Source organism: Haliaeetus leucocephalus, unplaced genomic scaffold (assembly GCF_000737465.1).
Source record: "Haliaeetus leucocephalus isolate CR32 unplaced genomic scaffold, Haliaeetus_leucocephalus-4.0 Scaffold228, whole genome shotgun sequence".
NCBI classification, from domain to species: domain Eukaryota; kingdom Metazoa; phylum Chordata; class Aves; order Accipitriformes; family Accipitridae; genus Haliaeetus; species Haliaeetus leucocephalus.
This window is the reverse complement of record NW_010972664.1, coordinates 18,142,150-18,166,873: the sequence shown is the minus strand read 5'-3', so window position 1 is coordinate 18,166,873 and position 24,724 is coordinate 18,142,150. Positions and strand designations below refer to the sequence as shown.

The 24,724-nt window shown below is 45.2% G+C and overlaps 1 protein-coding gene across 1 annotated transcript in view; it reads right to left on the bottom strand.

The window, feature by feature from the left end:
• Positions 1-10,681: 10,681 nt before the first annotated feature.
• Positions 10,682-24,724, bottom strand: part of QTRTD1 (queuine tRNA-ribosyltransferase domain containing 1) — a 14,103-nt gene continuing 60 nt past the window's right edge. Inside the window, 8 exon segments of the mRNA XM_010567427.1 lie at positions 10,682-11,957; positions 12,943-13,060; positions 14,605-14,756; positions 17,363-17,562; positions 18,503-18,712; positions 21,454-21,530; positions 23,829-23,884; positions 24,587-24,724. The exon segment at positions 24,587-24,724 is cut by the window's right edge and continues 8 nt beyond it. Of these exon segments, the coding sequence (XP_010565729.1) occupies positions 11,696-11,957; positions 12,943-13,060; positions 14,605-14,756; positions 17,363-17,562; positions 18,503-18,712; positions 21,454-21,530; positions 23,829-23,884; positions 24,587-24,724 (1,213 nt within the window). The 3' untranslated portion in view covers positions 10,682-11,695.

Here is a 24,724-nt window from a genome sequence, read left to right as displayed (position 1 = left end):
CCGGGCTGCACAGGCTGAGGTTTGGAGCAGAAGCAAACCGGTGAGTCGCTCGGCGTCGGGCACAGCGGTGCCGAGAGGCAGACCTGGCGTGCGGTGGAAGATAGCTGCCGCAGCATGCTGGCCCTGGGAGCTGCCAGGCTCGCAGAGCGCACGGGACCCAAGAGGACATGGACCCGATCTCCCCAACCTACGTGCCGGGAACGCATTTGCCCTCCTGCTGCTGGAGCCTCTGCCTGCAGAAGGCACCCAGCTCACGCGCAGCAGTCCTAATAAGAGAGCGGAATGTGACCTCTTTGATAAGGATCCCGATCCCTTTGATCGGGAGCCAAGAGCAAAAATTCGGCAAGGAAACTTAGAAACGGAGCGCCGATGGAGAAACGACAACATCCCTGCTGTCTCCATCAAAAGGTTTGCCCATAAAACTGGGTCAGTCTCAGTGCTTGAGATAATTGCTCCAGTTGCAAGTGAAACCTTCCCCTGTGCTGCCAGCTTGTATTTTATTGCTCCTTGCAAGGTAGAGAGGTGGCTACCATCCCTCTGGTAGGTCAGATCACATGAGAAGTGCCACACTTATCACAGTGTCCCCTCTCTTCCAAACCCAAGGACCAGCAATAGATTGGCCACTACTTAACTACCATATACCCAGTCATCTGCTGGGGCCACTAAATAATGAACAAGGCCTAGGATAGCTCCAGTCATGCCTGCGATAGATTCAAACCTGTTTTTTCAGCTGGGGCAGGTGGCATGCACCCAGCCTCAAAACTTGTTTGTAGTCTTTTTGGAACCAATCTGTTTGCGCTCCTCTCCTCATCAGGAGCGCTGCTAGATGAAGGGTTTGTCCTGTCTGACTGCTGCGATAACTCCTGTGACCGCCCACGCTGGGGGGAGAGCTGTTTCAGTAACATCCCTCCCAGTACGAAAGGACGTGTGCCTCAGGATCAGACCCAGGACTCTCCCTGGCTCCCCTCGCCGATATACCTGTCAGCACACAGGGCGTCCGTACACCCCAGCTTCCAGGACCTGGCCAAATGGAGCCCTGCTACAGCCTCCTTTCCCAGCAGTATTTTACAAAGCCATCTCCAGTAGTTCGTGGGTGAAAACACCAGAAAAGCCCTGCCGTACCACGTAAGCTGGTCCCACGTCAGAGCACTCTAATGCTTGTCTCCTTGTATAAACAAACGTGACCTGGGACAGCCTCAACACGTTTCTTTCATTTCCCCCCCTCGCTGTACTGGATCAGCTCTCACTCCCAAGACTAAGCTTAGCTGTGCTGTTAGCCGCGCTCGTTTGACAGCTTTGGGTGTAACTGTGTGTGCTGTCTCTGCCCGTGTCCATGCCACAGCTCCTCCGTCTGGGAAGGGCTTCCTCTCTTTCCTAATATAAAGCCAAAACCGTTGTCCTCAGACTCTGGAGCACATAGCAGAGCTCTAGCTTCTTCTTTTGTTTGTCTGGGTTTTGGGAGGAGGTGCTCGTGGACAGCATGTGCTGTTTGCTTGGGGAGGTGCCCTCCATACTGCATTGTAACTGCATTAGTCCAATAAAACACAGATGTAATTGGAAGTTTTGGTACCTTTGTGGTGAACATAGCCCTTCCATAAGCCTTTTCTCACCGTAGCCCTCTTAACACCTTCCCGGTACGGTATTATCATCCGCCTGGACACCCACAAGAGGTCTTTATTATTACTTGTATTTTACTTGCACCTGGGAAAGAAATCAATGGCTGCTGTAAGTGTTACTCCATCTGCTCAAAGGTGCAGGACAGCACCGAAGGTACTCAGCACACAGGATATTGGGGGTATCAATCAAGTGAATCAGCCTGTGGACAGATTGCTGCTCAAGTAATTCTCATTAAGATGCTTCATAACACATACCACCAGAGACCAGTTTCAGTTGCTTTACACACACAGTTGCCAGAAAGGTGGAAACAAGGAAAAAGATCTTTTAAAGAGTGACTAGGTCCATTTCAAGCCCTGGCCTAGCATCTCTCAGGTGTCATGTTCAGTCTGATCTTACTTGAATTTGAACCTGTTCTTCAAGCAGTGATCCCCAAGGCGATTCAGGATAGAGGTGAGCAACAGGAGTTGTGGCTGAAGATCAAGCACTATTTTGGTACCCACACAGTTATGAGGGATGGGGAAAGTTCTATGCCTAAAAATATCGTCCTTTATTTAATAATTTAGATTTGAACTATCAGATCACAGAACAAACAGCATCCTCTTGAACTATAACCTGCTATGGATGAAAAAAAAAAATAGCACCACAAACCTCACCCACAATTACAAAAACTCAGCTCCAAAATAAAACCATCTCTCTCTCCCCCTCCCTCAAATACTGCTTGAGCTCCATGCCCAGTTTTACTGTGGCAGTATGAACACAGGTGGCTTCACAGGAAAGGCCAAGGAACAGAAGCAATCAAAGGTGCAACCAGTTGATTGCACAAAGGTGCACTGTCCTCCCCAGCAAGCCAGAGGGACAGCTGAGGAGCCCCCCAGGACCTGTGCTTCACAAACCCCCCACTCATTATTTACAGTAGAAAAATCCGCACTCCCTCATCTTTTAGCTGAAATGCCTCCTCCTAACCTTCATTTTCTACACCATTTTCATCTTTGCTGGTGCTTTTCCCCTGGCTCCACAACAGCTGGAAGAGGAGAGGTTAGCCGTTACTCTGTGCTCTGCTGAAGAGCCACAGGCGTTGTGCAGGGTTTCATTTACATGCTGATAGTCACATTAGAAAAACCTTTGGAGAATGCAGAAAGGTCCTCTCCCACAGAGAGAAAGAGGGAGCTCAGAGACCGCTGTAGGCTGTAAATAATTCTGGGTGTCAGGAAACCTGCTCCAACAGCGCAGCTGAGCAGACGTGCAGGCGCGGCAAGGGGTCCTGCAGTCTGTGCTCACCTACACTCTGCTCCACCAGGCAGCAGGAATGGGATAGCTAAGGTCCCCTGTGCTGGATGGCATTGGTAAACGAGCCAGCAGACAGAATAGCCAGGAAGCATCTCTACTGTAGCGGAGGAGAGTGAAGACCCTTTGGAGACAAAGGAGAGCTGGCAAAACCCACTGGGAACAGCAGCCCCCCCCGCAAGGTACAAGGCAGTCATCCAAGTACTGCCTGTCTAGACGCAATTACAGCACGCCTGAGAAATGGACTGAAAAACACCATTTATCCCCTGCCTCCGTTTCTCCAGGCAGACATGTGTCCCAGCTCGCAGAGCCATAGGCTCCGACTGAGCTGCAGGAGCCCATACGAATGAGCTGCTGGGCCCGCATACCCCCATGGCTTGCTCAGCAGGCTCACTCAGGTTAGCAGCCACATGCAGCTCTCCTGCAGCACCGCACACTGGCTCGGACAAGGCCACGGAGACCCGGATCTTCTCCACATGTACCTGGGGCTCCCCAGGGGTACGCTTGTGGTAGGTGTGCCACACATTGCATGCATCAAGCTTGCTGCTCCCGCCTGGGATGCTGCTCTTCGGGGGCTCCTGAACAGCACCAACCCACCCAGGTGTGTACCTGCACCTCCCAGTGCCCTCCCCGGAGGGACACGGGGGACCTCGACGATAGCTGCAGCTCTGAGGCGCCTTTTTTTTAGAGCATAAAATATGTAAATAAAATGGATTATGAATCCATAGTTCAGAATAAGAGGTTCTTCAGAGTAAGTGGCAAGAGCCTAACTCTGAGCTGGAAAGGACAGCTGGCCAGGCAGCAACCTGCTCTCCATGGTGCCTTTCAATCTGCAACTTCTCCTCAGGCTGCCATGTGGTAGCCATGATGGTAGAGGGTATTTAAGGTGAGTACTGATCATCTGAAAACAAGGCAAGACAAGACAACCCACCCCAAGCAGCTCTCAGTCACTCACTGCTACAAGCATGGCAGGCAGAAGCAAGCAGAAAGCACCTCCATAGCTCACTGCCACCCCTTCACAGACCACCAAAAATTTCTATTTAGGCTGCTATATGGTGGTTATTGTAACTACTTCTGTGGCTTACTTGGGTTCAGGTGCAACAGGAGATGTGCATCACAGAGCAGAGCCCCACATGTGCCCCATGGCTCTCAGCTGTGTTCTCAAGGGCCACAATTTAAACTTCAGATCTAGCAGCAAAAAAACACAGGTTACCCAAGTTACTAAAACCTTAAATGGTACCAGGCACCAAACTGAAGCCATATAGAGCTAAAATCAGCAGTTCTTATGTTAAGTTTTACATTGTAAAACAAAAACAGAGAAAAACCCATAAAACACTCTCCCTCCTCAGAGGCAGCAGCAGGCACGACAGGCACCAGGTCACGCAGCAGTCTTTAAGCAGGAGAGCACAAAGGCCCATGGGGCAGAAGGTACAACAATCTTCCACGAGGGAAGGCTGCCGTGCTGGGAAAGCAAGGAAATGACGGAGGAGGTGGGTTTCACCCACTGGCACGGTCCCGCTGCTCTGCAGGTGACACTGCTCTGCCAACATGCTCCAGCGCACCTTGCAGCAGCTCTTGGACACGTCTTAACAATCCCAGCTGCAGCCAGACATTAAAAACGCGCATGTGTCAGACTACAGTAAAGACAAAGCAAATTCTTGCAGAAAACCTCGCTTCCCCAGGTAATCCTCCCTAGACTCCTTAGGGGATGGGCTGGCCAGCTACTCAGCTGAGCTCAGCTGGACCCCGCTGTTAGGCTAAGCACAAGCAGCTCTCCCTTGGCAGAGAGCGCACCTGGAGTCTGCTGTATTGCAGCCTCTCTGAGGGGGATCAGAGTGATCTGGGGACCTGCTTCCCTAGGCTGGTCCTCTGTCCACAGCTGGGATCAGCACAACCTGCTCAGGCTAGCAGCTCCTCTGCAAGGGGCAGCCTTAGACGAGACAGAGCTTGGCTTAAGCTTATTGCAACGCAAAGCCCTGTCTCAGTCACTGTTACTGACGTGATGGTTTTTGAAGAACGCCTAATCAATGCCAGCATTTCGAGGAAGGATCAACAGGCTGCTGGCTGCTGATATGCTGTTGCTCAGAAAACTACAAATAGGAATCACGGACACGCAGAGGATGCTGGTACCGATCTGATTAATTTCAGCCAAGTGTGTGATGGTTTGCTCACGAAGTGATGACAGGCTTTGGCAGCCTTCAGCCTGCAAACACTCCTGGCTGTGAGGCGTCTCATCTCCCAAAGAGAATGGGCACATCAGTTCTTTCCCAGACCAATGCCCTTATCTTATGGTAATAATGAATTAACGTAGTTGTCATCTTCTGGTGGTATCTTACCAGCTGACCTGCTGCCTTAGGAGCAAAGGAAGGCTCAAAAGGCTGCAGGCAATTCAAGGTGTGAGGGATTTGAAACAGTACTTCTTCAAAGTCAGCATCAGCTGCTACATACATCTTGCTGAATGACATTGAACAGGAGGTAGAAGATCTATCCCAGACCAATCCTGCCTTTCAATCTCAAATGCCACTGATCCAGCTGTGCTCTGTTACTCTACAAACAGTCAATCTCAACTCAAGACAGAGCAGTGACCTTTCTTGTTCTGCTTTCCTGGCATCACTCATGCCACCCATCCTTGGTTTCATACCACCTCAAGCACCAGAGTGGGAACCCATCAGCTCTGATGCCAACCACACCTTTCTCCAACAGGGATGCTCTTTCTCCCAGGCCCAAGTGAGGAATTCTCCTGAGCCTCCTTCATGATTCTGGCCACACTTCAGTGAATCTCTTTCTGCCAGTCACTGGTCTCATCTCGTCCCCGAATGCCTCTGGAAATGTGAGGCAAAGAAAAAGAAAACCCCTAGAGCCAAAGAAGAAAACGAACATAATTAAAAATTAATTTCAGTATAATGATTTAAGCATCTCAGCGAGACAAGCACCAGGCTGCTGTATGTTTGATGATGTGGGGGAGACCTTTCTGGTTCCTTGCCCTGGGGACTCTTGTCAGTTTTGATAAGTTTTACCCCGCAGCTGTGAGCATGGTGAACTGAACAGCACAAATAAAGGCTACTTTCCACTGGGCAGAAGCACACTTACTATGGGACCTTACATTTCCTTCTGCCACCCTATGTCATGGCAGAAGGGCTGTGATGCAGGTGGACTGCTCACCTTGTGGTGCCTCAGCTGAGAGGCAGCAGCATTTCTGTCTGTCTGTGAAGGACAGGCAGAGGGAACTGGGTCGATTGTTAACGCTGTAGGACTCCCTGGAATATTTGTGATGGCACTGGCTGCGGCAAACAGGGGACCCAGGTATTAGGGGCAAGTCCAACACTCGGTCCCCCCTCAGCCTCAGGTCTGAAGGCCACCAGTGTTGCTCTGTAGCCTTTTACCTTTGTGAGCAGGAGAACAGCAGCCATTGCTTAACTTCCTGCACAACAACAGAATGCTTCTTCCTCCTCAAGACGTGCATGAAACAAGGGATGTAAAAAGGCACATGCCAGTGTCTTCTGCAGCTCGGTGTTGGCAATGCTACACGTGGACACACTGCACAGCTCCCACTCCTTTCTTTGCTGGCCTTGCCAAATCCTAATCATCCTGTTTGCCTATGCTCCTTCCTTCCAGATGCTCCATCTCCTGCTCCCTTCCTTGAAGATGCTGCATCTCTTTGAAGGCTTCGGCTGCCTGCCAGTCTCTGTGTTCTCTCCCATCCCAGTTCCTCAAGGCTGGTTTCCTCAGCTGTTTTTTGGCATAGACTAGCATTAAATTTGACATTACATTGTAGATGGTTGCATTCAGGTCTGGGAAGGGCAGTATAAAAAGCTCAGGACAGATTTGCAGCCTCTGCTGACTTCGTGCAAGATGTTGGCCTCATCACTTCCATACCTCCCCCAATTACCTCATCAAAAGGCAAACCAGGTGTTCTCCTCTGGAAGAAGGGAGCAATGAGCACAAAGCATTGCTACAAAGCCACCTTCACGTCGTGCTTTGCCATCCACGTCCAGTACCTCAGAAAGGCAGTCAACTCCAGAGCAGAAGGTATCACACACAAGAGTGCTGGAATGTGTCCAGGAACTCTGGCCGAGGACCTTGAAACCACTCCTTTCTTTTGTGAAAATCTGTGCTGGGCCATTATATCTAAAGGCTGTAGTTTTTAGATCTTTTCTTGACCACCAGTCTGCAAATCAACCTGCTCTGCAAGTATGGACGCGTGAGATACACCTTGTCCTGTATTGCTGCAGGCGTGAACCATAGCCATTGCCCTTCCCGGTGCACTGGCCATCCCCTTGACCAGAAAATGCTTTACACAGTAGCAGGGGGATAGGGAAGACAGGAAGCTGGCTAATCCTGAGCTGTCTGGCAGATCCAGATGCCTCTAGTTATCATTTCTTTATATATGGCCCTGTCCCCACCACATAAGTTCTTAAATTTTCAGGCTGAAGTTTGAAATAACCCTGGTTAACGAGATAACCCCTTCTCATCCAAACCTACTTCCCAAAGAGCTCTGCAAGGTGTTCAGACACACAAAGAGCTGCTGAACAGAGCAGGCTTTCTCTGAAGTTTTTGAAATGATGGGCAGTGAGCAAGGCCAGGAGCTGGAGGAAGTACATCAGAAGCGTGACAGAGCATCCCACTGTGTTGCACCTTCACCTGACCAGTCTAATTAAATCGTACAGATGACAGATGTAGAAGTAACCAGGCAGTTCATCATCACCTCACTGTGAGGCAGGGAAGGTATTGCCTTTCCCAGCCAATACGCCACCGGGGAGGACACTGGGCACTCTAACAGACACCATTCACACCGACAACATCAACAGGGAAACAAGAACATTTTACTGCAGGAAGATGTTAACCACTTTTGTGTCAGCACCGATTTTGCCAGTCTAAATCCAACTTCTCAAAGGGATTTAACTTCATTCTCTTTTTGTTCGAGAAGTCCTATCATGCCTACAGAGTGTGCCTAAGGATGGTAACACGTGCTTGAACAGCTTTAATAGTCTGAAGAAGTGAGTGCTGCATTACCAGAAAAGAGATGAGGACCCTAGTGAATTATGTAGATGACCCCAGAGTACTACAAATAAGACCATTAAACTGGCCTGCACCATCATCTATTTTGTGTATGCCTTCCATGTCACAGAGGAAACCTCTCTGAAATTACTGGGAGGAAGGTTTAAACATTTTATTGGGGCCCTTTGCCTGACAACTCAGCTTATGAATCAAAAATCAACAGGGTTCAGGAAGAAAAAAAAATAGCTACCCAATGCTTAAAAAAGCACCTCTGAAACATACCTGGAACCGATTTTTCTATGCATAGAAATCCCATGATCTGAAAGCCCTCTGGACCTAAGGGATGTAGAAATAAATTGAACACCCTGCTGGAACACTTCCAGTCTTGGGCAGCTCTTGCAATCCTGTAGAGCCACAGAAGAGCAGACCTAGAAACTGTCAGACAAGGCTTGATGCAACCTGTCATGGACACCATGTCCTAGTAATTTAGAAGATGGATAGGGTGGGTGAATGTGTGTGGGAAGAAATTACATACCTGAAGGAGAAAACACTTTTGTGATAAACTAATTTGATTCCTTTTTTCCTTAACACATTTTAAAGCATACCTTTGAAATTGCTAAAGAGTCTGCAATATTAAAATAGCTCTGAAAGGAGTTAAGTTACTGAGCAGAATACTGATGAAGTGGTCAGAAAGGCACAGGACTTAGCATTTAACGTGTGGTCCTGCCAGTTACTCTCATCAGAAACAGAAGAGCATGAAAGATTTTTCTTTATGAAGGGAGAGGTTACACTAAAAGTTGCTAAGGGAAAGACACTCAAGGGTCTAATGTTTTTGTAACACAGCATCTCCTTTGTATTCTGCTCTGCTCTTTTGTATTCTGCCATTTGGGGCGGTCAAGGATGTTTTTGCAGTCTTCTGCACTAAGTAAAGTTAATTTAGCACAGAAATTGTTCCACTCCTTATTCATTTCAATTTTCACTTCTCCATGAAAAGTGTAGTTTTCTTCACGTAGGTTTCCTCCCCATATTAGGGCAAGAGTTCTGTTTTTGAAAGAAATTAGATCTCTTCTTGGACATAAAATAAAATATTTTCTAAGTTAGCATGAAAAATGGTGCTTAATTTTTACAATGTGAACTAGAAGGACTGACAGATCGAAAACTTGTATAAATACAACACATTAAGGTTGTTTCAGGGTTAGCGCAGCTTGTTACTGTGTTTTTAACATGATGAGTAGATGCAGCTGGTCAAATTTTGCCCAATAGGAAACTGTTCACTTTGTGCAGCTCTGGTACACACATGCACACACACAAGCTAAGCAGAGAACCGTAACAGGAAAAACTGATTGGTATGACTGGAGAATGAACAGGAACACAGCAGTATGGAAAGACCGGAAGGCCAGAAGGAAGAACAGAAGGGTTATTGAGAACGGCATGCTATTGACACTTAGCTTAGCAGGTCACTAAGATCCCAGTACAGCAATGTGCAGCTTCTCAGGACACCCAGGTCAGGAGACAAAGAAAAACAAATAAATCCTAATGCTTCACAGAGGTGGGGAGGGATGGGGAGACTGATCACAGCTAGCTCCCAAAGGATACAAAATGTTACTTCAAAAACGAGCAGTAAGGCTACCAATCCAAGAAGAATGCAGGCAACGGGAGGAGGACACAATAGCTAGCATCCCTTATCCTCTATGTCTTCACAGAGCATCCCCGACAGACCTCTTGGACACAAGCGTTTTGGTGCATGAGTGCTGGGCAGACTCATGCATTTTGGTGATTATGTGGATATAAAAGTGTCAGTGACTGCGAAGTTTTAAAACAGTCACTGTCTCCTCCCATAAGGTTTTGCACTGACACTTGCAACATTGCAGAATGAGACACTGCAGAAACAAGCATTGCAAGGTCTGAACACTACCATTGTATCCTACATTCCTCTTGAAAGAAGCACAAAACATTTTTGTTTCATTAGAATTCCCGGCCCTTTAAGATAGGCAGACCTTCTACCTCATGCTGTATATCCAGGACACCATCTCCAAGTTTCCCAGTACTGCATCAACATTAAAAATCATAAGGTACTTCTTGGAGTGAGAACGTTAGTCCTGTATTTTATATAGTTTCTGTGGCTGAATTATTCCCAGTAATCTCTGTTTAAAGACAACAGTAAAGCAGTCTTTGCACCATTTCTTTAGGATCCTGTGGAACATAAATGTAGTTAGTACAATGCAGTGGATAAGGCTGGAATGGTAGAAAGGACTCTGACATCATTGTGTAGCTGCCCAAGGAGATAGGGATGCACAGGCAATGCTGGCAGGGAAGCTAAAAACTCCTTATACTCATTGGTAAAGTCATTCTGATGTGAGCTATTAAGAACTTAAAACATTAAAGAAGTGGTGAAGAGGAGCAAACTGCAGGTTAATCCTTAATTGCTTTAAGGCCAGCAACTTTAACTGTGGTTTTTTAAGCTTAATTCAGGTAGTAGAGTTCTTACAGGAGAGGGACAGGCAGGGCTCTTAAACACTTCCAAGTCTATTATGGCGTTCTTTTGAAACAAATTATTTGGACCCCTGCTCCATGACAGGATCCTACTCCTAGATGAATCACTATCCTCCATCAGGCTGCTAGGTCAAGTTTCCAGGAGATATCTTCTTAAGCACTGCGCTCAAGCTCTCTGGTACACCACCTCTGTCACAGATTGAGGAGCCAGTGTAACAAATAATAAAATTTTTTTATTGTTGCTTTGTAACATAAAATTAATAAATCCAGGATTCCAAAGTAAGGGGCATTAAAAAAACTGAATAAGAGGAATGTGACATAACTAAGTCATATTTTAAAACAAGGAGCCACAAGAATCTTTTCTAAATGACTTTTCCTGCAATACATCCCTTCCACAGCTGCATCTCACGTTGACATTTGTGTAGCCTGCTATTTGACCAGTGCTAGGATAGCTGGAAAGAATGGTACATTCATTATCATTCACATGCTAGAGCAGGAGTGAAATCTTAGTCCATACAGGTGAAAGAGTACAGTCAAAAAAAACTCTATAGCAGGACATGGATTAAACACTTTCTCTTCTTTCTGGCTCTCATGTCACAGACTGGGACTCCCGAGGCAGGGGTTTTCAAGGCCAGGCTGATGTGAAGAAGCTCCTCCTAGCCCAGAGAACATTCTGCACTGCAGGCAGCCTGAGAGAGAAGTATACATACAGTCCCTTGTGGCAATGAACACAGCAGCACATCCAGTCAGTTCTTTTCAGGGACACAGATGCTGGCAATGGCCACAAGAAACAGCGTGTTAGACTGAGGTGGGATCTCTCATCAAGGAGCTGTGTGATGGGACAACCACACCATTAGGATTTTCGAGAAAAATAATTACCTGTAATATCCGCTGGGTATGGAATGAGAGTCCCAAACAGCTGCTGAGCCTCCAGGCAGTTGGATTAATTTTAAGCATATGCTCTGCTTCTTCTTCAAATTGCAAGTTCAATAATTCTGTCCTTCCACATGGAAAACCAACAGTAAGTAACTGAAAACAAAGCTATCCATACCAGTCTTGTGAGCTGTTCAGGCTCTTCCATACCCCAAGAATGCACCAAGCCAATTAACCAAAACGGACGTTTGAATAAGATCTTCCTTCCCTGCCAGGAAGTGAGATGATCTTCAAATGTCTCCTTCAATTCCCTCCAGGAAGGAAAGCATTTTAGGACTAACAGGTCCAGGTTACCCTGCTGGCAGTCCACCTTACACACTCCCACTGGATAAGGATGTAGCCTGCAACCTGCTCTATCCTCTCTCTGAACTCACTGGTCTGGCTTCACATTTGCTGGGCCTTGAAGCACCTGCCTGAAGACAAGCTTTTTCAGCTGATCCAGTTTATTGTCTCTTAAGGCATCCCGTATGGCACTGAAGAAACTGAAGTAGTGCTGGAAGTTGTGCATCATGAGCAGGACACCAGCCAACAGCTCATTGGTCACGAGGAGGTGATGGACGTAGGCACGAGTATGCCTCTGACAACAGTAACAGGTGCATCCTTCCAGCAAAGGACCAAAATCATCTTGGTATCTAAGGAGGAAGCAATGTTGGATAACATCAAAGGTAAGAAGACCCATCCAAGCAATACAAAGTATCCAGTTACTACATGGCCTTATGCAGGGACCTGAGCCTTGAAGTCCTGAGGGCCTGAATCCAGCTGCTGTAAGATGTGTTGACATCTAAGACCAGCACCACTGGCACAAAGGACTTCAATTATCATGCCAGAACTCACTACAGAGGCAAAAGGCCACACATCTAAGTCAGAGGATGACTTTGACTACATCACAGCTAACAGCAGAGAAAGGCCTTATCTGTGCCTTCCCTGACAGAAAAGCTGCAGTGCAAGACATGCCTAACTAGCTATCACAGAGTCTATGAAGGAGGAAGCTATCAGAAACAAGGATTTACCAATTCCACTATTCACAAAACAGTACTTCCCTCTACTGTGAGATGCACCAAAGTCGAGAGAGGATCGAGCAAAGCAACACAGTTGTCTACTTAGACAGCCTAGCGGTAGCTGTGGAAAAGGAAGGACAGCTGGTAACACTGGCCAAAGTTTTTGTGAAGTATCCAGAAATTGCAGAATTGCTCTGCGACTGCCCAAACTGAGTCAGAAAGCGGAGGCTCTCCATAGTTTAAATAAAATCTAGCATCCCTAGATAACCCAAGTTAGATGTGGAAGAGCAAAATGATCCCCAGGTAACCTTTGTGAACCTACTGTCTTTCAGCTGGAACATAGTTATGACTACAGTATGTCTGCTGGATAAACGATCAGAAAATCCCTGGCTTTAGGTCAGGCAAAAGACAGTGCTTTCAGCCATACACTGTTGTCTGATAACAAGCTAGAACGCTTGTCCAACACTCTCCATTCAATGTCCAGAAGTACTGTCTTCAATACCTTCATGTTTTATGAAGTCTCCCATCCAGCTACTGACCACACGCAATCAAATACAGAGGACAAAAGCATCATATTTAGTGACACAGCTGCAGGCACCTTCCTCACAAACTCACGTACCTCTTGTCCTTCAGAAATATCTCAAATGGTGTCATTTCTGGGTCAGCTTTGGAGATTTCATCCTGGTCTTCTTCAGCACCATTCTTCTCCAGGTCCTGGGCTCCATTTTGTTTTAAAACTGTTTTAAATAAAAAGACAACAGTCTTTTATGAACAGACAGCAAGGGCAGAGGAAGGGTAGCAACCTTACAGTAAGTATTTCTGCTACTCTCTCGCCACATGGGAACTCCTGCCACAAGTTTCCACCTCTTTCCTACAGTAAGCAACTATTTTTCTTTAATTGTCAGAGGTTAGTTAACACAAATACAATTTTAGATGATTAAAACAGCAAGAGACAGGTGAAAACTAATCTACTAAACCTAATGAAGAGTTAGAGCTGAAACAACAGTATAACTTTTTGCTGCTCTACTGAGCTGAATTCTTAATAAAATGTCAAAAATATTTCCAGTCTGAACTGCATGCTGAATAGAATGCAATCATCTGAACAAATTGATTTTATTGAGATTTTGTTAGAGTAGACAGGCAACTCATCTGCATTCAATCATTCTACTTTCCATGCTGTCAGCAGGCTCAAAGACTTAGATGCTTTTTTTTTTTTTTTTTAAATAAACAATTGGAATCAAAAGAGGCTGGTAGCACTAATGCAGAAGATATAGATTCCATATCTGCCTTTTCAGCAGTCTATCTTAAAAAAATCACCCCATAATTTTGTAGGTTCGCATTTTTAGGTTTGTTCTTAAGCAAGAGATGTATCTGGAAACATCAGTATTACTGTTTGCACAATCCATGTCTACTGAGCGTTAAACAGACACAGAACAAAGAGATTGTCCTTACCCAGAATCTTATGATTTAAGAATAAGGTGAGACAAGGTAAAGAACAACAAACAAAGAGAAGGGTTAAAAAAATTGCAGCAAGCACAAAGAAACAAGACGTTCTGTTCTATTCAGCTGGTGTTGAATTATCCAGGCATGAAAAGCCGCTAGGTTCTACCCAGGAGGAAAAATGCAAAATGTTTTTCTGTATTAAAAACATTTAATAGGCCAAAACAAAACAGCTGCTTGAAACACATTTGATAGATGCTTTAATGGGTGATACACATGCTCCCATCTCACAGCATAATGAGGTAATGAGTTATGAACATCTTTATCTTTTTGTTTTGATATGAACTGATGAATGCAAGTACAGAGAGGAAAGCTGCCCAAAGAAATGGGATCCCTAACTTCTGTCAGCTAGAAAGAAGAAGGGACTTAAAAAACCAAATATATTAAACCAGACACATATTCAGTTAATTCTAGAGATAAGTATCTTAGATCTCCACTTAATAGGTCCAGCCTTCACTGCTAATGGTAACAGAAAATTTATCAATGGTGTCAAACAAAACCACCTCTATTCAGTAAGTGTTTAAGAAATACTGGAGCATATTTTGGCTAATCAGACATTCAGATCCTAGGCTGTGGCAAACTTGAGGCCTCAACAGGTTTCACACCAAAATACCACACCTTCAAAAGCAACACTTAACAGTGGAATCCCTGTTTTTCCAGTGGTTACTGCACTTATTTCAGGAACAAACCCCTCAAATATAGATTCCTCCAAAGCACGAATTATGCTTGCCACAATACTGGCTGATACAGTAAAAATTGTAATGACCATCAAGAAGCCTACCTGCTGCTTCAGGATCTGGATGGCAGTCATAACTGAAAACCAAAGCACAGCCTCGCTCTGTCACTTGGAAGGGAAAGAAGCTCTCAAAAATGTCCACTCCTCTTTCAATGCACTCAAGTACCTCATCTGGTTTGCCTACACCATGGATGATTCTGTAAGAGACACATAAGAAGACAAATCTAGAATATTCTGAGTAGAAGCAAGCAGGTACCTGAAGGAAAAGACAAACCTGCAGCATGTGTAGTTTATCCCTGCAACTGCTAACTAAAGGCAAGTGGGTACAAGAGTCATCACTCAGAATCCTGTGTGCTTCCATTTCCCCACCTCTAACCTATCCAGTACATGGCAGGCTTTTCTTTATCTGCCATTTGGAAGACAGCAATAATCCCTCATTTACTGTGGAAAAACCTCATTCTGTTCATGGTGTTTGAAGTGATTTGGTTTCTTTCACACATACATAAATAGACTTAGATTCAAAATTCACCTAAATCTAAGCTGTAGAACAGGTATTTTCCTTGGTCATGTTTCTGCCCCAGGGAACTACCAGTTTCCAGACACATGGACCCCTTTGCTTGGTAACTGTTTAGGAGACAGTCTAAAAAGACTTGATCAAGAGCAGCAGAGACAGCAGTAGATGGTCAAAGATGCAAGTCCTTCTGGTGACAGACACATCATATAGCACTTGGAGAACTGCCTGGAGGAGAATGGACTAATGAGAAATGTCACTGGAAAGAGAAAAGTTCCTTGCTTTATTCTTCCCTCCTCTTTACACTCTACCTGCTCAAATGATTTACCCAAAAACCTGGGCTATAACATCTCCTGGGACATGGCATTAAGAGCCAGAAAGAGCCCAGCTGGATTGCCATCAATGGTAATAGAGATCCTGCTGTTAGCAAAATTTAGCTGGCAGCTTCCCTGAGGGCGGGTGAAGCAGAAGAGAACAGAGCAGTGCCTGCTCTCCTGCAGGTGCATGGCTGGGCTGACAGCAGTAGAAGCTAATGTAGGGCAATGATCTAAACAGATAATTAGGAAAATACACAGGGGCTGATAAATGAAGTCACAAGGTGCCATTTTTAGTTACTTTTCTAAGTACTCCAATTAAATTGATGAGCACAGAATAAGGACGGGAGAAGTTTACAGCATGAGTGTCTTACGTTTCAGGCTCTCATGGCAGGGAGAAAATGATACTCAATAGTTAGAACAGTAGCTCTGCATATATGATCAAAACCCTTGCTAAAACTTATCTTTGCACAGGTAAGGACAAACATTTGTTCTTGCAAGTTTTCTGATGCTATTGAAAAGGAAAATAAACTTTACCAAGAGACTTCAGCATCTTCAGGTACATGAAAGGACTCTAAAGAGTACATTCATAAGATCATTTCACCATCACACAAAAAGCAGTTGCTTCTTGGGTGAAGCACAGGAAATGTTTGTCTTCTAGAGAATTTCATATTGGGGTAGAACACAGCTGCAAAACAACCTCTCCAGCCAGAAGGGCAAGGGTGATTCAGGAAAGCAGGATTGTCTGAAATTCACTTGAGGTACTTACGGGACCCCCTAGGGCTAACCAGCTTTCTTCCTACAAAGAGGTCAGAAACACTTGTCTTAACCAGACAAGCAAACTATGTGATAGATGAGGCAGATGCACTGGTAGCCACTAAGGTTAGCTGAGCAGATTGGACTCTAATGCTCCCAGGGGATCTTTTAAGTAGCTCAACCAGACAGGATGGCAACAACACAGCAAGCCTTCTAATTGTCAGGAAAATTCAAACCCCAGGCACCACTAAGCATGAACAAGCTGCAACACCAGACACATGCTCTTGCATTTTGTTTCCTTTTGAACTCCATTAGGTCAGAGCAATGCTCAGCTAGCAGAAGGCAGCACAGCTACAGAAAGACAATGGGGCCTGAGTCACTCTCTTCAGGAAATGATGAAAAAAGTACCCATACTACTTCTGTTGCAGCTGCTCTTGTAAGAGCAACCCATGCAAAAGCCAGCAAGCTCAATTTAACACTAAATAACACCCCCACTTCTGAACCACTAGCAAATATTAGCACACATTTTCTGGAAGTCTTTAGTTAGTCATTTGTAAGACTCAAGAATGCTGCCACTCCTGTCCAGTCTCTGGCATGGATCTGATGGGCATAACTAACAACTCTGAATACACAACAATCCCCACACTGTGCTAGTCCAAGCAAAGAATACAACTGGTTTGGGCTAGGCTGTATCACCTCTGGTAGTTCACAGGCTCAGTGCCTCAGGTACTAGGTCAGAGCTGGCTGCCATAAGATCGTGTAAGCACTGTCTGGTTCTGTCAGCACCCTTCTCTACTCTCCTCCAGTTCAGACCAGAGAGAACTGGAAATATGACAGTTTATCTGATAAGAGGTCTCTGTAAAATAGGCTGATAATCATGTTCTTATTCGAGCTGAACTTCAAGTAAACCACGGCCTCAGAGGCCAAATGCAAGCAGCCCAGACATATCCTACCTGTAATTCTTCCAAAAAAAGTAAAGACGACTTGAACTAAAATCTTGGTTATTCTCCAAATGTGGGGAATACTCAAACCCACAACGTGAGCACAGCTTGGTGCCACTTGCAGCTAAAAATTGAAACAAGGGCTGAAGACTGCAGCCTGGCACACACACAGAGCTGTGCAATACAGTGATTATTTCCTACAGTGATATTGCACAGCAGCCTCTAGACGCTCCTCGTAATAGGACAGATGGACTTCCTGGGATGTTGCCCACACAACTTACCTCGGTTTATCCTCTGGCAGCTCTGCTGTGACAGAAGCTATCAGTTTCAACTTGGTCTCCTTGGCCATGGCACATCCCTGGAAGCCATCTAGCAGAAAGCCACCCACAGGTCGCTTGGCAGTCTCCCTGGCTGATCTGAGCCTCTCTTCCAAGATATCTCCACCTTCAATTGCCCCAAACATCACACTTCCTTGTAGATCCTGGCCCAGGAGAAAGCTACAAGTGTTAGAGTGTGCTCTGCCAAAGACACACAAGACATCTCACAGCCCAGACTCCAGATGCCTGCTACTTAAGGCCCACATTCCCAGGAACTTGCCAGAGCCACAGTGTTTCATCCCATGTAAGCCTATTCCCCACATGACACTGTGAAGTCCAAGTGTAAGGCAGAAATAGGATTAGGAGAGACAAGATTCTGCTCCTTACCTTGACACTAACTCATTGAGAATTTTGGTGCCATTCTTCACACCTCCCTATAGAAGGCAATAACCACAGAGCATCACTGTACACAGCTTTTTATAGATGGCCCCTCAGCACTACCCATGTCAGTGCAGAATACAAAGCAGGTGCCATTATCCTGGCTGTTGGACACCAGATCTCACAAGGAATTGCCTTTCAGGGGATACCAACATCAGCTGCTGTCACCCATTTTCCCTTGTAGTACAGACTCAGATAGTATGTCCCCTTTCACCAAAAGGGAGGGAAATTTCAAAGCTGCTAGAAGAAATAAAAAATAGCACTGGCAAATTCCAGCAAGTCCTCCCTCACTTGAAACTGAGGGGACTTCAGAGCAAAAAGATGGGTTTTCTCAATCTGAATGAGAAGATCCTACTTTGCCCATGTATACAGCATGAAGGTAAGTGAAAGAAACGCACCTCAGTCCAGAAGTGGAAAAAAATTTTTAAAAAATAGTTCTTCTCAACTAGTAGAGATAAGTGTTCTTGTGCAGGAGTGAAGAGAATGGCAGAAGGAAAGCCCACTGTGCTACTGCTTATACCTCGTCCAGGACTGTCACCTGGGCATCCTCTGATACATACACGTGACATGATTTCCTACTAAATCACATCCTGGAACTGGCCCAGCATGCAGCACAGACCAAAAAGCAGCTGTGGTGCTACTGCCCCGATACTTTGGGGACCTTACCGGTGATTTTTCTAGCAGCTGTAGGCATACATCCAGGAAGGAAAGCGACCTATCCACAGACTTCTTGGCCCTTTTTCTACCACCTTCCCCAGAAACGGTGTCTCCATCAGAGATGCACTGGAACCAGTCTGGCTGGATGGCCCGTTGTATGTCCATGAACTTGGAAGCTGTCATTTCCATGCGCCCTGAGTTTCCCCACAGGGACACTGTCTGTCAAGGAAGAACAGGGATGAACGTTAGTTGCAAAGGTTAACGGATCTTAAGGGTCAGAGAGAAGGAATTGGTCTAGTGAAACGCCAGGTACTGGAATGATACTTCATAGGTAAGTTCTCCAGGAGCATGGCTCAGATAATCGGCTGCACTTAGCACAATGAGTGAAAAAAGATAAATGTCTGAATTGGGATTTCTTGGATGAGTTTGATGGTTTTACCAAAGAGTAACACAGTGACTTCTCCACATGTTTGGAAGTCTCCAAGATAGAGCAGCTGGCCTATCATCACACAAATTAGTGGCAGAATGGGAAAAAAAATTAAAAGAAGAGAAAATTTAATTCCCATCAAACTGATGTTGTCATCTCATGAAAAGCAGCAAAGGCTGCAATGGGAAATACAGCTCACTAGTTTTCTGTACACAATGCAAAACCAAGAAACTCTCCTCATCAGAGCAGTGAATTCATACCACCCATGTGAATATATGTGTATATATAAATCACACAGACACACGGGGAAGAATATATAAGGTTGTTAGGCAATTTAATCTTAGAATCTAGTATTATTTTAGGTCCCAAATCCAGCCACTTAAGAAGGGATTGAAATGCCAAGAGCAAAAGAAATACACAGCTTTCAAACCGAGACAACGTAAGAAATGGCAGGTACTCATCAGGATTTCACACACGGTCATCTCGGTCTCTTTACACGCTTTCCATTCTGTGTGTGCATGTGGGCCCCCATCTTCCATTGTTACCCTCAAAAGATTTTAAAGCAAGACAAAAGCACCTGCACAAAAAGGTTATGTTACCCGAACACCTCTGAGCTAGCAGATGCCACCATTCAATTCACTGAACATTCAGATTCACAGAATGTTACTGCAGCCACTGCCACTATGCACGCTACCATGTTTCATCTTATTCTGCAGAATCTGTAACTAACCTATCTGTGAGTGCAGCTTGGCAGCTGCTTTTGCTGTATTATTGTTAGACTTGTGTCACTGCTGCTCCAAAATTTTAAAGGGGTATTCAAGTAGGTTAAGTATTGGGCTCCAGCCCTTTAAAAGTTAGTTCTTTTCATCTTTAATGCCATTAGTGCTTTTTTAAATAAGGGACGGTTTTCAGCTATCAGAAATAGCTTATAGCTTGAACTGTTATGAGGAGTTCTGGGGGCTTGAGGGTTTAAACACATTCTCCTAGCCTATGGCAGACAGACAGATTAAGCAGTGCAGTTTTCATGCATACTAATTCACAGATTGAATTTGATCAGCTGATGCAAAAAATATGAGCAGAACAATTTTTTTTTTTTGTCTGGTCTCCACAAAAAACAAAAGGATTGCATGAATACACCACACATCTGTTGTTTGTCCATCCATCTTTCCCGATCACTTTTGGCCTCATCAGCCAATTTCACTAAACTTGAGTAACAAAGAAACAGACAGAAGTCTCCAAAGTAACAACATTTTTGCAAATTTCCAATTTAAAAAAAAAATAAAGCAAATCCAGAGGAGGGAGATCCCAAATTAGTACCTGCAGAATAACTGGAACGCAGCAGCTATACGTTGTTCTGCAGCAGCATGTTGGCCAGTTAGTACCTGCTGCCTCTTATGTGAGAGCATCAAGGAACAGCTGGTGAAGGCAGATGGAGGAAAGTCAGAACTGTTTGAGCCAAAGGGCACAGAATGTAATCAAGTCTAGTTATCTTCATTCTGCTCTCTAGAGGAAAAAAGCTGCTTTAATAAATAAAATAGCTCAGAGAACTGAGCTTTACTCCATGATTATTTAAATCCAGCCTGTGCCAGGCTTTCTGGCATAGAATCCAGAGTTTCCTGTCCCATTGCTTTCAAAAAGCTTTCATAAGTATTTGTCAGCACAGATCCAGCTGCAGAAGGCCTTGCAACAAGATGACAAAAATCTTCATCAGCTTAAAAAAAACCAAACCTGCAATACCCAAGTTTAGATCACTGCTATAACCTCATAGCTGCACAACGGTGAGACAAGCTTCAGGCAATTCCTTCCCTGCAGAGAGATGGGACTCAGCCTGGTTCCCAGCAGCAAAGAATACACACCGATAACTGGATGGCTGTAGTTATCCCATGTCATTCAGTGACCTTTCACCAAACATGATCGTCCCCAAACAGGCCTTGGGACTGACCATATCTCAGCAGGTGCCAGGAGTGGCCCCTCCAGGCCAAAGCTGTGGCAGGCAGCAGGTAGTGTTTGGATTGCACAGGGCACATGCGTGCCTGTGGGATGGAACGGGCAAACATCTGCAACACTACACACTCCTGGATTGCTGAGCCACCTTCCTGCAGAATTACTAAGTCCTAACCCTACAGTCCCTTTGTGGGCCTGTAGCAGACTGTAAACACACACATAGGGGTTCAGGTTTATTGCTTATCAGTGGCATCACCAGAAGCTTGTACAGAATATAAGCTAAAACACATGTATTTTCTTTTACTACCATATTAACTGCAACAGCATGGGAGTCCAGAGCTCTCCTTTTTATCTGAATTGCCACTTAACTGTTCAGGGAATGCATTGCCAAGTAAGAAAGTGTCCAGCTTTATTTAGTTGGAGGTATGAGCATGTAAATGACATTCCTCTTTGTGCAAAGATTTATTTTTCGATAAAGCATAACAAATCTGGTGGCTGTCTAAGCACACCCACACAGATGAGGGGAGGACTGGCAGCTTTCTTTTGGGAACTTCAGGTAGACCCTTTCAAGTCTTTACAGCTACTGTACCTTGTTAGTGTTGTAGCCAGATGGACAGGGAGTGACCGGGTCGTGAAGGGAGCAATACAGCACTGCGTCTGGCATACCTGAGAATGCAGCAACAGACACAGAACAGAGTTTCATGAACCAAAACAAAGCTAACGCAAAGATGTGGTTTGTAAATTTGCAAGAGGGAACAGGGTATTCTCCCACACACAAGTACATCCATTCTGACACAGAAAATATTGTTAATTTGATCTCTCAGCACCAAAGGCAGCAGACTATTTCCCCAGCTTTACTAGCTGCAGGGAGGAGAGTGCAGCATTAGGACAAGCCATCAAACAATACCCTTTGGTTCTGCAGCCTACATAGCTCCTTTGAGATTTATTTATGTTTCTTCTTGATTAATACTCCTGCTACTAAAGTCTGCCAGATCCAACAGCTGACTCACTTGACCACTCCACTGATACATGGGAGACATCTGACATTTAACACAATCTGAACTGAGCAACAGCCTCGAGCCTAGAACTTTTAAGGAAGGACAACAAATAGTGAGAGAACAGATCAGCTACACAAATGAGAAATTGATCATCCCTGCCAGACTGGAGGTTTCATATGTCAGAAAGCTAGACAGTATGTCTCAATGACATACAGTTTTCTCTTCACAGATAGTCACTGGAATTGGTGAAGCCTCCAAGAAGTTTCAGATAAAGAGATTTTCAATTGTTCTTGAAGGAGTAAGTTGTCCCAAAGCAGTTGAAGCTTACTGAAATTTGGGTGCAAACTTCCTTTGGAAATCCGAGCCATAACTTTGCTTTTGTAATGAAATGCATGTCCAAACTTTCGATGTGTTTTGTTTGTTTTTTAAAAAAAAAAAAAAAAGCTTGGTCTCCATATACAGGACAAAAATGCTTAAATATTTTAAAAAATTATAGTAATTTACATTATTTTATACATTCATAACGTACGTGGAACTGGCACACATACAACATTCATAAAAATACCTCAGCTTTGATACAAGCATTAGCAACTCAGAAGGTCTTTTTCCTACAAAGTCTGCTAGATTCCATATACAAAAAACAGTCTGTCAATTATAGAAATTAAAGACATGCCATCACTTCAACAGGATTTACCCTATACCCAGTGTAGCCTGAAATACGCAGACAAATGAAGCATCCCAGAGAAGCTTGTTGACTTGACTGATCATCCTCCAGCTCTCTGAGGAACATCCCCACATATAAATAGAGGCTATGATACAGATATTCACACAAGATGCTAACTCTGCATTCACTGTGCGTTCAGGTTCCTTCGCCATGCGAGCCTGACAACAGTGATCTTGGCTGCATAATGCACGCAGTCAGGCCTTTACTGATCTGTTACAACAACCAGAGGAAAAACCCAGGACAGTCACAAACGCAGGAACTGTTGTTTTACTCATTCTTACCACCAAGGTGTTAAGATAAAGATTTCATTCAGGAACTGCTCCAAGAATGGAGTACAGGGACTGATGAAGAGCACAAAGGCTTGGTGCAATAGCTGAGGGCTATGACAAGGTTGACTGTTTTTTTGCATTTGACTATCCATAAGTAAAATTGAGTTTATTCCTAAAACTGACTCTTTAACATGGAAAAATGGAAGAAGAATGCCGGGAGCAAGTACAGTCCAACTGCTAAACTGACAGGAACAAAGAACAGTGGGAAAATGAGCTTCTCCACCTGCTTCTTTAGTTCCTCAAAACTCCTGCAAACCCAACATGGGCCCTTCCCCTAACATCTTCTCAGAACAGGAAGAACTCGGAGGCAGAAGTGTCCACCAGCTGAGACTGATTTGATGTGGGGTGCTTTGCCTGTTGAGTCTTCACGCTGGATGAAGACTTCCTGTTGGAAATCTTTAGATGAAACCAACTATTTTATGAGAATCAAAAAAGCCAGCTTGAGCAGATACATTTCCTGAGAGTATCTATTGGAAAAGCTGTATGGGGAAGGCCATTTTCATGAGAATTTCTAATTCTCCTCATCAAAATAAGTCAGAAATCGCATCTGGCAAGATTCATTTGCAGCAGTGACTGGGGGCTACAGTAAAACCTCTCTCAGTTCTAGTCTCAATTTTTGGGCTAAGCCCATCCCAGTCAGTGCTGAAGCCCCCAAGGAAAAGACTGGGTGAAGAAAAGGAGAAATAAAGCAATACATATTTTTGTAGCCTGTTTGAAAGATTTCTGGCCACACTAGTGACAACATACTATTTCAAGTCTTCCTTAGGACCACTCTGAGTGAGAAAATGCCTAAACGTGGAAAGCCTATGCCTACATCTTTCTGCCTGCTGTACTGCCTAAAAACACACCAGTGGGATCCACCTGTGTCATCTCTCCAGACATACAATCAAACGCACATACACACACACTTTACCTATAAATTTTGCAGCTCCTTCTTTGTATTCTTCCAGGACCTCATGAAGTTCTGCCCTGCAACCAGATACAGAAACACATTAACTAAACAAACAACTGTCAAGAAATATCAGTGGTTTCATAACAAAGGCTTCTGTTTCCATACTTAAGCATTGTCCGAACTTGGATTGGTTTAGGCACTGACAGTTGCCATCCAGCTACCAGACAGCAAAGCAGGGACAGACGGAACCAAACGCCAGAGACACAGAGCTCAAGGATCACAGCTTACAAACCGGGGCACTCGTAATTCTGTGGCAAAAAGGCAGAGCTTTTACCCACACTGACCACTGACTTGCTGGAGAGCATGAAGTCACACTGTGACTTTCTGGGCAGCATTACTAACATGCATCACTCAACAACTAGACAAGCGAGGGAGGGGAGAGCTTCTAACAAGCTTTACAATGTTAATCTTCCCCTTCGGTTGCCTCTTACCTAACTAGTTTTGAGAGTCGGCTGTTTCTAAAGCTGGTTACTCTGCTGGGAAGATGACTGCGAAGCCGCTAAGAGGGGTTTGGCCAAAAGACGCTCAAAAATCACGCAGCCCTGTAGCTCCCTTACCTTTTACCTGCTTCCTACTAAGTCACTGCACCTCCCTTCGCCTCGGGGCAATCGACTTGGACATTTTGCCTTGCGCCCGGGGAAGCGAGAAGCCCGCCTGCCCCCCGGCAGCGTTGCGGGGGGCCCGCAGACACACACCCACACCCCCTCCCCGGTACTCACAGCGCGGACAGGCTGAGCTGGGCCACGGCGGGGACGCCGCCGACCGCCTGCAGGGTGTCGCGGGTGAGGTGCGGCGCCGAGCCGGTCCGCGTGTAGAGCAGGCAGCCCGGCAGCGCCAGGGCGGCGGCCCCGCTCCTG